Source organism: Stenella coeruleoalba, assembly GCF_951394435.1.
Source record: "Stenella coeruleoalba genome assembly, chromosome: 20".
NCBI classification, from domain to species: Eukaryota; Metazoa; Chordata; class Mammalia; order Artiodactyla; family Delphinidae; genus Stenella; species Stenella coeruleoalba.
Window position 1 is genome coordinate 28,644,620 of NC_137166.1, and position 13,893 is coordinate 28,658,512.

The window sequence follows — 13,893 nt, forward strand, 5'->3', positions numbered from 1 at the left end:
GTATAAAATAGATAACTAATGAGAACCTGCTGTATAAAAAATAAATAAAACAACAAAAAAATGGCATCTTGCCTGTGGTTCACATTCAGAAATGCAGGGTCCCAGCATGTCCTTAAATGTCTCACCCCTTCCCACACCCCCACCCCTAGGCATCCCAAGGGCAGGCAGATTGGCCTCCTCTTCTCTTTCTGGTCCCCGGGGAGCTGGGGAGCTGGGGCGGCAGCACGGCCCGCCCTCAGGTCCTCCCTGTGCTAGTGCTCTGTTTGCTCACACGACAGCTCTATGAAGAGAATGATGATACTGTCACCCCATTTTTCAGGGTAGGATGCTGAGCCCAGAGACGTTAAGGCCCTGCTCAAGCCAGGACCCCAGTTCTGGGTGGTGCCTTGAGCCTGTGGCCGGAGCCCCTAGAAAGCCGCATGGAGCAGGACTGTAGCCCCGAGGCAGGGGTGACCAAAGGGTGCTGTCGGGAAAGGAGTGAGTCTTGGCGGGGGGTGGCATGGGAACTGGACGTTACAGCACGGGCAGCCCCAGCCCATAGAGAATGGCGGCCGGGGAGGGGTGGGCATACTGGGTACTTTGTAAGTGCCAGACCCAAGCCACCCAGGCCCGTGCGTCTGAGGAAGGGCAGCGGTCACGTTCTCTGTCACGTGCAGGGAGTGCCCCTCCCTTGCTCTCTGCCGCTGGGGGCAGTGCGAGAAGACGGGGCCCACTTCCCTAGCCCCGGGCTGGCAGATGGCTCCCTAACTGACCCTCAGTGGAAACGGTGCCCCGCAGGGGCATGTTAGACATTTGTGAGGTGTCTGTGGCAGTGGCAGTAATTGGGGCACTACAGGCACTTAGTGGCTGGGGGCCAGGCATGCTGGTGTGTGACAGCGGCACACAGTGACGAATGTCCTGCACCCACTCAGCCCAACCGTGCAGGGCCCTGCCGGGCACGGTGTCAGTGAACAGCCTCCCTCAGCTCCTTGCAGGACTGTCTCCAGAAGCCCACCAGATGGCCTCTAGTGTCCAATACGTGGCCAGTGCCCACAGGGCATCTTAGTGCCCCCCACACAGGAAACATAGCACAGCACATGGGCGCGGCCGTGTGCCCAGGGCATGGACGTGTGCCCAGGCATGACAGGAAGAGGGGAGGGGAGTCCGATGCCAGAGGAACTGTGTCGGCCGCAGTAACGGGTTGGGTCTGCCTGGAGGAGGTAAGCCTGGTATTGGCCTCGGCACACCAGGCAGTGTATTGTCAGGACTCTTCAGGGTGCACGTGCAAAAATAAACCAAGTCTTTAACTAGGTTAAGAAAAAGTCAGAGGATTGATTGAGGTAGCTGGAAAGCCAGAGGTATGTGTGGCCGCAGGCACAGCTGGACCCAGGTGTTTTGACATGTTATGGGGACCCGGCGTGCCTCCCTCTCTCAGCTCTGCCTCAGTGATGGCTCCACACTCAGGTGGGCCCTTCCTTTGAGGGTCTCTCTCTCCTAATAGTTTATACAGGTGTCCTGGAGCTGGTAGGGTTAGTCTCATTTGACAAATTTGGATTCTTTGTCCACCCCAGACTGTTCACTAAGGCCAGCAGGATGGACCGGCCAGGGCCAGACCCTGTGTCCACGCTGGAGCCGAGGGACAGAGGAAGTCCCACCCAAACTGCTCAGACTGAGTCGGGGGAAAGAGTGCTTTCCTTCAGGCAAGCAGAGGTTCTGGTGCCCCAAAAGGAGGGAATGGAAGCCCCAAAAGGAGGGGGGCAGCCATCCAGCAGAAAAGGATGGGGCAGATCAGAGGGGATGGGCCGTTCGCTGCCACCTTGAAGCTGGTCACTGCCCCGGCATCCTCCACTGAGTAACACTGCACAGGTCAGACGTAGTGGGTCTGCCCCGGTACATGCGTTGCTTTGTCACGCCTCATGCTGCCGGGACAGCTGGGCATGCTCTGACCAGCAAGAGGTGGCAGCGCCATGGGGGCTGTAGCAGAGGGCAAGGTGCTGGAAAATGCCTCCCCCCACCCCGCCACTGGCCCAGGATGGGACCTGGACAGGAAGGTCAGGCCCAGTGTGAGCCGCATCCCCCAGGGCCCCAAAGGCAGGAAGACAAAGGGACAAGGCCCCCCTCTGGCTCTATTAATTGCTTGTTAAGCTTGACCCCCACAGGGCTGGCCCAGCCAGACAGCTGCCACTGTCCTCCAGGGTGCATCGGCAAGGCCCCTTCCTCCCGCCATGCCTGACCCTTCCTACCTTCCTCCTTACCCATCTCCCCAACCTTTGATCAGGGGGCTGGGCTGGACACCAGTGTCTGAGATGCAAGTCCAGGGCTGTTGGCTGGAGCACAGTAGAGGTTAACCTTGGGTCCAGGCTCTCCCATTTACTAGCTGTGTGACCTTGAGCAAGTTACCTCACCTCTGAGCCTCAGTCTCCCCATCTGTTAAACAGGATGGCTACCGGGCAGAGCTGCTGTCATGGTTGAACGAGACACAGTGCTGTTGAAATGGACAAGATGAGAGGAGTTGGGAGATAGAGAGGGTGGAGTGAGAAATCGAGGCTGTGCCTGACAGTAAAATGCCAAGGACCCATTCATCTCACAAATGCTGCTGAGCACCAACAGCTATGTACAGAGCGTTGTGAAGTGGGGGTGCCGTGAAAAGCCAGGAGGTTATCCCTGCCCTGAGGAACAGGCACACACAGCACCGGCTGTGACTGGAGTGGTTGGTGTGCGTGGGGGCAGACTCTGCCTGGGGCGTGGAGGAGGGCTTCCCTGAGGCAGTGACACTTGAGATGGGGAAGAGCCAGGGGAAGGATGATCTGGACGGTGGAGCACCCTGAGGTGAGGTGACCCTGGCTACCTGGGGAACAGAAGGAAAGGCTGTGTGCTTGGAGGCCCAGGAAAGGGGAAAGGTGGGAGGTTAGGACCGAGAGGTAGGCAGGGGCTTTGGAGGCCAAGGTAAGGAGTTTGGAATTTAGGGATAATGGGAAGCTATTGAAAGAGTTTAAACAGGGAGAGTTATTGTGTCCATTAGGATCAGGTTTGACTGTGAATATCCGAGACCTAGAAAATAGTGATTTAAATGAGGTATAAGTTTAATTTCAATGTAAAAAAAAAAAGTCGTCAAGGACCTGACTGTTTTTAGATCACCCGTCCACTGTCCCTAGGGTGTAGACCTTGTCTTCATGATCCAAGTTGGCTGCTAGAGTTCCAGCCATCACAGGCTTCAGGAAGGAGGAAGTGAGAGAAAAAGGGTGCATCTTCCCTTTACAAAGACTTCTCCAGAGACCTCACTACACTTTGGCTTACCTCCCCATGGGTAGGACGGGTCACATGGTCACATCTCTGCCACAAGCAAAATTAGGAAAAGAAGTCTTTAAGTCGGATATCAGTGTGCCCAGTTAAAAAAATGGTGGGTTCTTTCTCTACGGTCTCCTGCTGGTTGCTATGTGGCAGACAGACTGAAGAGAAGCAAGAGGGAGGCAAAGACCCCTTGGGAGGGGGCTCGGGGCAGCCAGGGAAAGATGGTGGTGGCTCGGACTCAGGGCTGTGCAGGAGGAGATGGGGAGAAGTGGACATTGGGAGGGAGGTGGCAAGATCAAGGATGACTCCTAGTCTTTGAGTCTGAGCAGTTGGGCCGATGGTTGTGGCGTGCACTGAGCTGGGGAAGATGGGAGAGAAACAGAAGGGCAGACAGGTGTCGCCAGCACAGGACCTTGCCCCACCCCCGCCTCTGCCACACCTGGGTGAGGAGATGGAGCTGGGAGGACAGCGCCAGGCCAGCCTTCCCCAAACCATGCACTGCATCCCACTGGAGTGGGAGTCCCAAGATTCCAGACCACACACAGAGGAGCACGAAGTGGCTTTGTGGAGGCCCATGGTTTCTACACCACACCCTTGAGTGGCCTGGCTGAGGCACAGTTCGGCTCTAGGTGGGAGGGTGTCTCTCCCCCAGCAGGAAGTCTTGCCCTACCCATCCCTCAGGTCCCGACTCCCTTCTCACAGATCAGGCAGGAACCTGGAAGGAGGGGTCCACAGGAGGAAGTCTGGGAAACTGGCCCGGGTTGTCACAGTCATCCCACAGGTGGGAAAGCAGGCTGAGATTTCCCGAGGTCACGCAGGCACACAGGAGCAGCATCAGCACATAGGCCCTGACTCACAGGCCTGTTTTTAGCCCCAGGTGGAGGCACCAACCCTGCTCACCCACGCCTGCATCCCTGAGTCACCGCCTGCCTAAGGCACCCAACGCCTCAGTCCCAGGGCCAGCTTTGCAGGTGGCTGCCCCCAGGGGAGGCTGCGATGCTGAAGAAACTCATCTCCTAGACGGACGGGGACCCACGCCCTCCTGGTGGGCAGCCCTCCCTGTCAGCTGAGGGTGACTTTGGGAATCCGAGGGCTGATGTCTTCGGGACAACTAGTCCCTAGGGAGCTAGGTCCGGGCCAGCATCATGGGCATGGCCTGCTGGCCTCCAGGCCAGTTGTGGCTTCCTTCCCAGGGCCGGCAGGCAGAAGGGGACACAGTGCCAGCGTTTTCCCATTGACCTTGTGCAGTAGACAGGCTCTGAGACATAAGTAGCTACTTAGCCGGACAGCTTGATTCCGGAAGTCTTCACAGAAGGCTTTGGCCCCACGTACCTTGGTGCAGAATGTTTTGTTGGCTACAAGTCTTCCAGGCGTTGACCTTGTCTCCTTCGTGTCTCTCCCACCGCGAAGGACACCTGCAGATTTCCAGCACCTCCGCTCGCTTCCTGAGCCGCGTGCGGCAGGCTGGGGAGCCTGGGTCTCTGGCTTACTTGGAGGGCGGCAGGGTTGAAAGGGCTCGAGAGTGGAGCAGTGGTCTAGTAACGATTACCGTGCCCTTGAGTAAAGGACCCTCTGTTGCTTCCCCTCTCCCTGACCAGGCCTAGGGCTGAGCCCTTGTCCCGGTGCCCTAGCAGGTGCCCGGCCGGGGCTTCTGTCCCCACCGAGGCCTCAAAGCCGCTGTCCATGTCTCCTCACAGGCTGATGCCAAGATGGTGTGTGATGTGGTGAGTCGAATGGAAGACACGGAGCCCTTCTCTCCAGAGCTGCTCTCTGCCATGGTGCGACTCTGGGGCGACTCAGGGATCCAGGAGTGCTTCAACAGGTCCCGGGAGTATCAGCTCAACGATTCCGCCAAATAGTGAGTGTCCCAGGCAGGCGGGAGGCCGAGAGTGGGGCAGCAGTGCGGGCGTGGAAGGGCTGGGGTCAGTGGGGCAAGGAGGCGCCCTTGCTGAGGTGGGAACCGCTGTGAGGTGTTCTGCCTCGGGCGTCAGGAAGGAAGGAGAAGGGGCTTCTCCTCCTGCCTCCGGGATGAGAAGGAGGCCAGGGAGGTGGGGGGCACAAGCCGACAACAGGGCTCCCAGAGGCCCAGGGGCCATCACCTGCTTGCTCTGGAGGGGGCCTGGCCCTCCAGAAGGAAGATTGTCAGTGTAGCAGTGTTTTTGCCCCTGGAGAACCCTTGACCCCATAAGTACAAATCAAGGGCAACATAGAAAATAACTTACATGGTGCCCTTTTGTCTTCTTTTTGAGAAAAGAATACCCTTTCCATTCCTCTATCTTTAAAATTAAAAATAAGGAATATGTAACCCATCAGATAAGTAAAATAAATAATCAAACGTACACTTTAATACTGTGTTATAACTAATAAGGGGAAGAAAAGGACAGAGGAGAGAGAGGGGCCCGGTGGGGCAGGCGAGGAGAGGGGGTGAAGCAGCTGAAAGCCAGAGAGGGCTGGAGGGGTAGGAGAGGGGAAGGCAGAGGGAGTGACAGGGGATCACAGGACTGCCTGCTGCAGCCTTGTCACTCTGGGCGTCTGGAAGTTTACATGCCCTTGGCCCCTAGATCGGGGGCTCCAGGCCTCTGGGGATGATCTGTGGTGGTCGGGGACACGCCTTCTGTTTTGAAGACATTGTCCCTGCACTCCAGCTTTCAGGAAACGCACCCACTTTTACAGTCTCATGTCCAGGTTTTCAGTGGGAGCCTCTGGGCTTAAACCCCAGTATCTTAGGACACCTGTGCTCCGACACTGATCTGCTCAGCTTCCTCACCAGCGCTTCTCATCTGGGGCCACTTTGCCCCCAGGGGACATTGGCAATGTTTGGAGGCATTTTCGATGGTCCTGACTAGGGTGGTGCTACAGATGTCTAGTGGGGTAGAGGCCAGGGATGCTGCTGACTTCCTACAGACACACTGTACAGTCCTTCATAGCAAAGAATTACCTGACCCAAAATGTCAGTATCGCCAAGATTAAGAAACGCTGGTCTCCACGGTGCCGATGTAGCGGAGGCTAACTCCAAGAAAACAGCGCTCACTAGTGGATGCTGGGACATTGCCATTGGCTGTGACGAGAGCTAACAAACCAGGGACTTGTCTTCCCATCTCTGCACACCTAGATTGTCCACGGGGCAGGTGCCTGGGTCCCGTGAGTCCCAGGTGGTAGCGACGCAGGCCCCAGCCACTGATGAGCCCCCAGGACACCTTGGTGGACCAGGGGTGCGAGCCCAAAGGTTCAAGTCCACACCTCTCTCTGAACACTCAGGTCACAGACCTCAACCCAGGTCGCCCCCTCAACGCACAGCCATTCAGGCCTGGAGAGAGTCCCCCCCTTCGTCTCCCCCTCTGTACCCACTGCTCTGCCCAAGTCCAGGCCCTTCCCATCTCCCCACCACCCTCAGGGGCTCCTCAGGGCATCAAATCGTGACCCCCACTTAAATTGTTACCACTTAACTAATTATAATTTGAACCCATGGCAAAAAAATTTTAAAACAATACAGAAAGGTATAAAATTGATAGTGAATCCTCTTCCCAGGCCTGTTCCCCTCCTGCTGTTAACTATCTCCATTTACTTGTCCAGAAAAACCTGACCCTCCAACTAGAAATAGTATTTAATGACCTCCAGCTGTGAAAGCTGAGGGAGTCAGACCTTCCTTTGCTGTTCCCCACTTCCACCACCAGTTTTTTGCTAGTTTTACAGGATTATTTTTAGTTCTTCTGGTGGTTACCTTTATAACTTGAAATGAAGGACTTGAGTCAGTACTTGTCAACTCCCCCCCAGCTAAGCTGAGGAGACCCACCCTCCTCTCTCTGTCGTCTCTGGGACGGGACTCCGAGGCGGGCAAGGGCGGGACCCACAGGCAGTCAGGTTCGGAAGGGCCTTAAACACTTTCTGGTCTAGGGTTGCTTTGCTGTTGTAGTTTCAGCTGCTAAATCTCGTCTTCTGACAAGAGATGAGGCCCAAAATGTGAAACAGTTCAACGTAGATTTGTTGTGACAGAAAGGAGAGGCCCAGTAGGGCTGTCGCCTGGCACAGTTCCGGGGGGCACCAGTCACATCCTAGACTGTGTGAGTGCCTCTCCAAGGCCCAGAGCCTCAGTCACCACATGTCCCCTTCCAGCCCTGGGGAGCTGGCCCGTCCTCTCATGTTACTGGTGAGGCTCCAGGGCTCTCGGGGAGACAGGGCACCCGGGTCTCTCTGTGTCATGAGCCGGGGGCGGGTGAACACGGCTGGCCCTCCCCTTTCCCTTCTGAATGATGGCTCTGAGACAGGTCCTGGAAACCCAGAAACCTGAGCACATCCCAGCAGGAGCTGTAAGACGTAGTTCTGTGGTTTGGTAGGATTATTTTTTCCCAGACTGAGGTCCCCACTAAAGGTCAGCGCTGGCTGGCAAAGCGTCCTCTCCTTCCCTCCTCTCGGGTCTTCCTGCCCCCCTCCCCATCTGCTCTCCTTAAGCCGCAGAGCCATCATTCCAACGCTCTTCTGGTCAGAGCCTTCCAGAGTGAAATTCCAAGTCCTTACAGTGACCTCAGGGGCCTACGTGCTGTGTCCCCCTCACCTCCATCACCCCTCCAGTCTCGCCGCTACCTGCGCCTGCCCCGTGTTCAGCCTCCCCACCACCTCCCGTCCAGCGCCTGCAGCCTGGGCTCCTCCTCCACTGAGGTCGTGGCCTCTGTGCCCCCTGGTCCTGCTGCTGCGGCATGAGAGGCTCATCCCCTCACCTCCTCAGTCTGCACTCGAATGTCATCCTGCTCGACAAGCCTTCTCCAGTCACCTGATATCAAATCGCCGCCCCCAGCCAGCCTCCCCACTTACTGGTAGCCTGATTCTTTCCTCCTGGCACTTATCACCTCCTGACATGTTGCACAGCTTACTCATCTGTTATTTACCTCACACACACACACACACCCCCAGGAACACACACACACACAGGAACACAGGCTCCGGGGAACCCAGGACAGTCGGCAGACAGTACACACAGCAGGTGCACGGTCCACTGTGCTCACCCTACCCCCGCCATGGCCTCCTCCCTGCGTGAGGCTCAGCCAGCACCGAGAGACAGAGGGCCAGGTTGTCTGTCTAAAGGAGGTTCCCCAGCTGGGATGGGGGCCAAGACCAGAGGCTCCCAGCCCTGGTCTCCAGCTGGAGACGACAGGAGGAGGCTCGATTTGAAACCAACACAGCTTCTAAGCAGAGGCAGTGGGAGCGTGGGGAGGGGCATGCACAGAGGGATTGGGAGGATTGGGAAGGGCGGGAAGGGGCCCTCCAGGCTGAGATCAGAGACTGCCCAGATGCCCACAGGCCTGGAGAGGAGGCTCTGCAGCAGCCAGAGCTTTCAGGTCTGCTCTGCTGCCTCTGCCTCTCTCCTTCCACAGGGGAGAGCAGGCCTGCAGGCCAGTTTAAGAGCACGGGCCTTGGAGTCAGGCAGACCTGCGCTCGCGTCCCAGCAGTGTCCTCTTTCTAAGAGTGTGGCTTCAAGCTTGCCTTCCCTGAGCCTGGGAACACACCGTCGGCTTTATTTCCTTAGGGAGAACTCTCACAAGGATTTGAGGCAGCCTGGGTTATTGGTTTACCAAGGGACACCCTCCTCGGTGAAGGCGTCTACCCTTCCCAGCCCTGTGGACATCCACAAGCTGGGGAGCCAGCCCCCCAGAGGGTCCCAGGGCAGGTGCCGATAAAGCACAGCCCCTCCACGCGCAGCCTGGGACCCCACATCATGCCATGACTCAGGCCCTCAGGGCCGCTTCCCGTGGGCTGTGTGTGGGGCTCTCCCCACACAGGGATGGGTAGCCCGGCTGGCCCTTTGGGTCCTTGAATCTTCCTGCCAGCCTGACCGAGCTCCCCCCTTTCTGGTTTCCTGGATCCCAACCTGGCTTGGGGTTCAAACCTAGCCCATACCGACCCCTAAAGCCCTTCCCAGTGCGTGGCCTGGGCGGGCGAAGTGCAGAGGCCTGGTCTGTCTACAGAGCAAGTGTTGGTGTGGGAGGGGCTCTGAGGCCAAAGACCTGGGTCCCAGCAAGGCCCCACCCCTGCCTGGCTGTGTGACCTCTGAGCCTCCCAGGAGCACCATATGGGACGATACGATGGCCCCCTTGATAAACCCTAAGGAACATGGAAGAGGCAGGCGGAGGTTCAGAGGGCCTCTGGGAAGCACCATAGGGAACCGTTAAGTGGTGGAATCCCACTGCCTGGCTCACAGCTGGGTGAGGCACTCACCTTCATTAGAAAACCTCAGTTTTCTAATCTGTGAAATAGTACATCTAACTCAGGAAATTAAGGATGAAACATGATGATGCATATAAAGACTAGAACCTAACTGTTGCCTATTATTATTTTAAGATGAAGAAACGACAAACACTATTATAAACACGTTAGTCTCATTTAAAGATTCGGCCTTGTCTGAGTGTGCCTGGAGCCGTGTGCGTAGCCGTCGGTCTGAGCCAGAGGCTCTGAGCGCGTGCGGCGGGGACGTGAGCTTCTCTTTCTCAGCTGCCCCCCCGGCCAACACCTGGCCCTGGACGGCGTGGAGCCATCATTCCACAGCCCCAGTCAGGACTGGCTCTCGGGGAGGGCGGTGCCCAGTACCTGGTCTATGGTCCCCTGTGTGTTGCCATCCCCAGCTACCTGGACAGCCTGGATCGGATCGGGGCTGCCGACTACCAGCCCACCGAGCAGGACATCCTCCGAACCAGGGTCAAAACCACTGGCATCGTAGAAACCCACTTCACATTCAAGAACCTCCACTTCAGGTGAGGCCCAGGGAGGCTCCCGAGCCCTGGCGAGGGTGCCAAGAGATAGGCAAAGCCTGCCTCTCGGCCTCGCCTCGTCTGGAGCACCCAGATGTCGCCCTGCCTCGGGGAGCGTTCGAGTTGGGACAGGCAGTTAGATACAAGAAGGGGCCTATCTGTGTACCTCTCTTGCACCAAGTTCGGGGGCTGGGGTGAGCGGGGAGGCTTCCTGGAAGAGGGGTCCTAGAGTGGGGCTCTGAGGAACAGGGAAGATTTAAGCGGACAAGGGAGGGGAGTCCTGTCCCTGGGTGATTTCGGAGGAGGAGGAGGAGGAGGAGGAGGAGGGGGATCACCTAGGTGGCCCCTTGGAGGCCACCTTGTGAGAGGGGTGGGGAATAAGGTGGGTGAACCCAAGCGACATGTGTGCAACCCCAGGACCCATGTCATCTCAGAGCTGGAGAGGGTTTGGAGATCAGCTGACCCACCCTCTCCGGGTACTCTTGGGGAAACCGAGGCCTGGGAGGAGTAAGGCGGTCCCCAAGCACAGAACACAGCTCAAGTCCAGGGGCCTGAGCGCCTCAGAACAGGCCCTGCTGGAGGGCTGTGGCGCCACCCGGGGCAGCCTCCAGGCACTGAGGCCTGGGAGCCGCCGTCCTGCCCCTCCCTGCCTCCATGTGTGGTTTCCAGGTGTCAGGTAGAACAGGAGGAGTGGCCTGTGTAAGGCCGCTTCTTGGCCCCCTGCCCACCCTGGGAGGGCTGGACTCCAGGACCGCTGGCCAGCCCACGGCCCAGCCCCTGCCCGCTCTCACTGAGACAGAGGGCGTTGAAGTTCTGTCTCTATCTCCGCAGGGCCGCACAAGCCTCACTGGGCACACGGACCCCTAGGCCTCCCCTGAACCTGGGGAGCACAGTGATGGGCACAGAGGCCCCACAAGGTGCCTCTTGCCCCCTACTCCCTCCAGTCTCTCCCCCCTCAGCCCTCGGGGGCAGAGGGTGCGGGGCTGGGCTCGGGGCTGCCCGGCCTGCAGAGTCTGAGCATAAGCGCTGTGGAGGGGCCGCAGAGACCATCAGCCTGTGCCCAGCATTTCAGATGGGGAAGCAGGATCCAAGGGAGGTGGTGATGGGACGAGTACAAGGCCTGTGTCCTTGTTCCAGGCCCACTCTGGGCTCTGCCTGCGGTTACTCTCCTCTGTCGGGAGGTCAGGGCCCAGCCCACCCCGGCAGCTGTGTGCCAGCAGACCTCCCAGGCCCAGGAGGCAGTGGACCTTCATTCAGGGCGTTAGGTGTGAGGTTGACCTCTTCCTTCCAGGAACCAAGCCGCACCTGCCACAGTCAACCCCCACAGCCCTCCTGCCCCCTGGGGGATGGTGTCTGAGAGGGGGAGAGGGAGGGGAGGCACAGAGCAGAGGCTTTGTCTGCAGACAGACCTGGGTCTCACCCCACCTCTACCACACCAACTCCTGCCGGGACCCTGGGCACTTAACCCCTTGGTGCCTCACTGTCCCTCCATGTAGCAGGTGACGATCCCTGCCTCCCTCCTTCCCTCCTGGGCTGCTCTGGAGTTTTCACAGCCCACAGACGTGAACAGACACGCTCAGAAAGCCAGGGACAGGATGTGCGTGTTACCCTGAGAGGACCTCGCAGAGGTGTTTCTCGGGAACCTTGCAAAGGCGTTAGTAAAAGTCCTGAGATGCAAGGGCAGGTCTTCGAGTCTCTGTGGGAGCACAGCCCAGTCATGGGGCAGAAGCAGTGACGGCCACCCTGCCCCAGGGACGCGGCAGTCAGCCCTGAGCACCCGGAGTGAGGCTCCTTGGGAGGCTCGTGGCGTGTACAGCCCCCTCCACCCCGCCGCCTGCTTGACCAGTGTCCGCACAGCGGCCGGGGCCCCACCACCCACCACGTCCAGCTTCCCTGTCTCCCCTGCAGGCTGTTCGACGTCGGGGGCCAACGATCTGAACGCAAGAAGTGGATTCACTGCTTCGAGGACGTCACGGCCATCATCTTCTGCGTCGCGCTTAGCGGCTATGACCAGGTGCTCCACGAAGACGAGACCACGGTGAGTGGCCCTGGGCCGCCTGGCCTCATGGACCAAGGCGGCTCTCGGGTGGGGCTGGCTGCGGTGGCCGGGGGTTCCGTTGTCGGCCAGGCCATGTCCGGGCTCCCTCTTCTGACTTCGTTGCGGGGTAAACGCCTCGTGATGCCAATGCAGCAAAGGCAGCCACAGGCCGCCCTGCTCAGAGGCTGCATGCAGACTGGTGGCAAACGTCTCTGCGGACTCTGGGTCTCGGGCAGTACGTGCCTCTTTAATGAATTCAGCAGAGTCACAGAGGCCGTCAGGCCAGAACCAAATTAAGCAAATCCTAAACGAAATCTGGGTGCAGTCGAGCAAGAATGTACGTAAGACAGAAATAGCAGTTCTTAGCCCTCACGGCCCTCCCTGAGCAGTGGACGGGGCTGGTAGCCGGAAGGGCAACGGGACGTGGCATGTAGGCGAGTGACAGCGGTGGCGCGGGCCGCTCCCCTGGAGGACGCCAGACCAGGTTCCCGCCTCCCGTCAATGCGTCTTCAGTCTGGGGCCTCAGAGAACTGCCAGGCTGGCTTCAGAGGGGGGCCCTCACCTGGAGAGGGCGTGGCCTTTCTCTGGGCCTGGGCTGGGCCTGGGCCTGGTTTGCTGCGGAATTCAGGCAACACCCTCTCTGCCTCGGTTACTGTCTGCTGTCTAAGGGGTGTAACCGTAGTACCTGCCTGGTGGGGCGTTGGCAATGGAGTGAGAATCCGCGAGAAGTACTTGGAACCGTTTCTGGCACAGCAGCGCCGAGCGGGTGGTCGTGTTATCACTGGGGATTGTGCTGAGCTGGGGGCCCACTGAGCTGCCCGTGGAGAGGTGGGCCTGCTGCAGAGCCTGCAGGGAAAGCCGAGCACTGGCCCGGCACACCACGGGTTCTCCGGAGACAAGCGCCTGCCGCGGTAGGGCTCCTGGGCTGTGGGGTCACACCTTTGGCGATCATTAGCTCCTGCTGTGTGAAGCAGGCACAGAGCCCTGGCACTGAGGGTTTGGGGCTGGGCTCGTCACGGTGGGCCTTGAGCAAGGCCTGTCTTCTCTCTGGGTCTGTCTCCTCATCAGTCCTGCCTGCTGGTCCCTTGGGACTGCTGCGAACATCTGCTGAGCTTTGGGGTGCAGTGCTGTGGGGAGGAGGAGCCGCCATCCTGCGGGACTTATGCAACAATGAGGCCGTGGGAAGATTGGGGCCAGGGCCGCTGGCCGGGTGGGTGATCCGGACTCGCGCCACGTGCTGGCTTGTGCCTCTTGCCCTTTCTCCTTCAGTCCCAGGTACACTCCTGAGTTAGGCATCAGCAAAGCCCCCCAAGCCCTGCCTTGTTCCAGGGCGAGTCTCTGGGGCCCCAGCTGTGCAGTTCTTTTTGGTAATGCCGTAATCATTCTCAGTGGCCTCAGCTGGCTGTGGCGTCTAAGATCACCAGACCTGGACCCACTGACCACCCCAAAGCCCCAAAGGTCGGCTCCTGCTGCCCCCACAAGGCACCCGCGTGCAGGGACTGCCCCAGCACGTCTCTCACTGGTCCGTTGTTGACTCTGCTTTTGGACCCACTGTTCACGGTCCACTTGGCCACTCACGTGGTCTGAGATCCAGGTGGCTCATCTTTTCTTCCTGCAGCGCCTGGGAGTGGGAAGCAGGGCTGGTGCAGTGAGCAAAGAGCTGATCCTGCCATGGGTTTCAAACAAACTGAAGCACTGGGGTGTCGAGGGCCCCAGGCCTCTCCCTGGGGACCTGCTCAGCTCAATCCCAAGTCCCAGGCCCATCAGCCCTGGGGCAGGGGGCTCGCACTCACCTCTGGAGCACAAGGCAGAGCAGAGGGACGTCTGGGCGGGTCTGGCAGCCAC

General features: G+C 58.9%; 1 protein-coding gene across 2 annotated transcripts in view; it reads left to right on the forward strand.

Annotated features, from left to right (window-relative positions):
• The window catches only part of GNAO1 (G protein subunit alpha o1), a 167,542-nt gene that overhangs the window by 135,796 nt on the left and 17,853 nt on the right, over nucleotides 1-13,893 (forward strand). For both annotated transcript variants that reach the window (XM_079906257.1, XM_079906256.1), the window contains exons 4-6: nucleotides 4,968-5,128; nucleotides 9,885-10,013; nucleotides 11,919-12,048. In XM_079906257.1, the coding sequence (XP_079762383.1) occupies nucleotides 4,968-5,128; nucleotides 9,885-10,013; nucleotides 11,919-12,048 (420 nt within the window). The remainder of the gene's footprint in view (nucleotides 1-4,967; nucleotides 5,129-9,884; nucleotides 10,014-11,918; nucleotides 12,049-13,893) is intronic.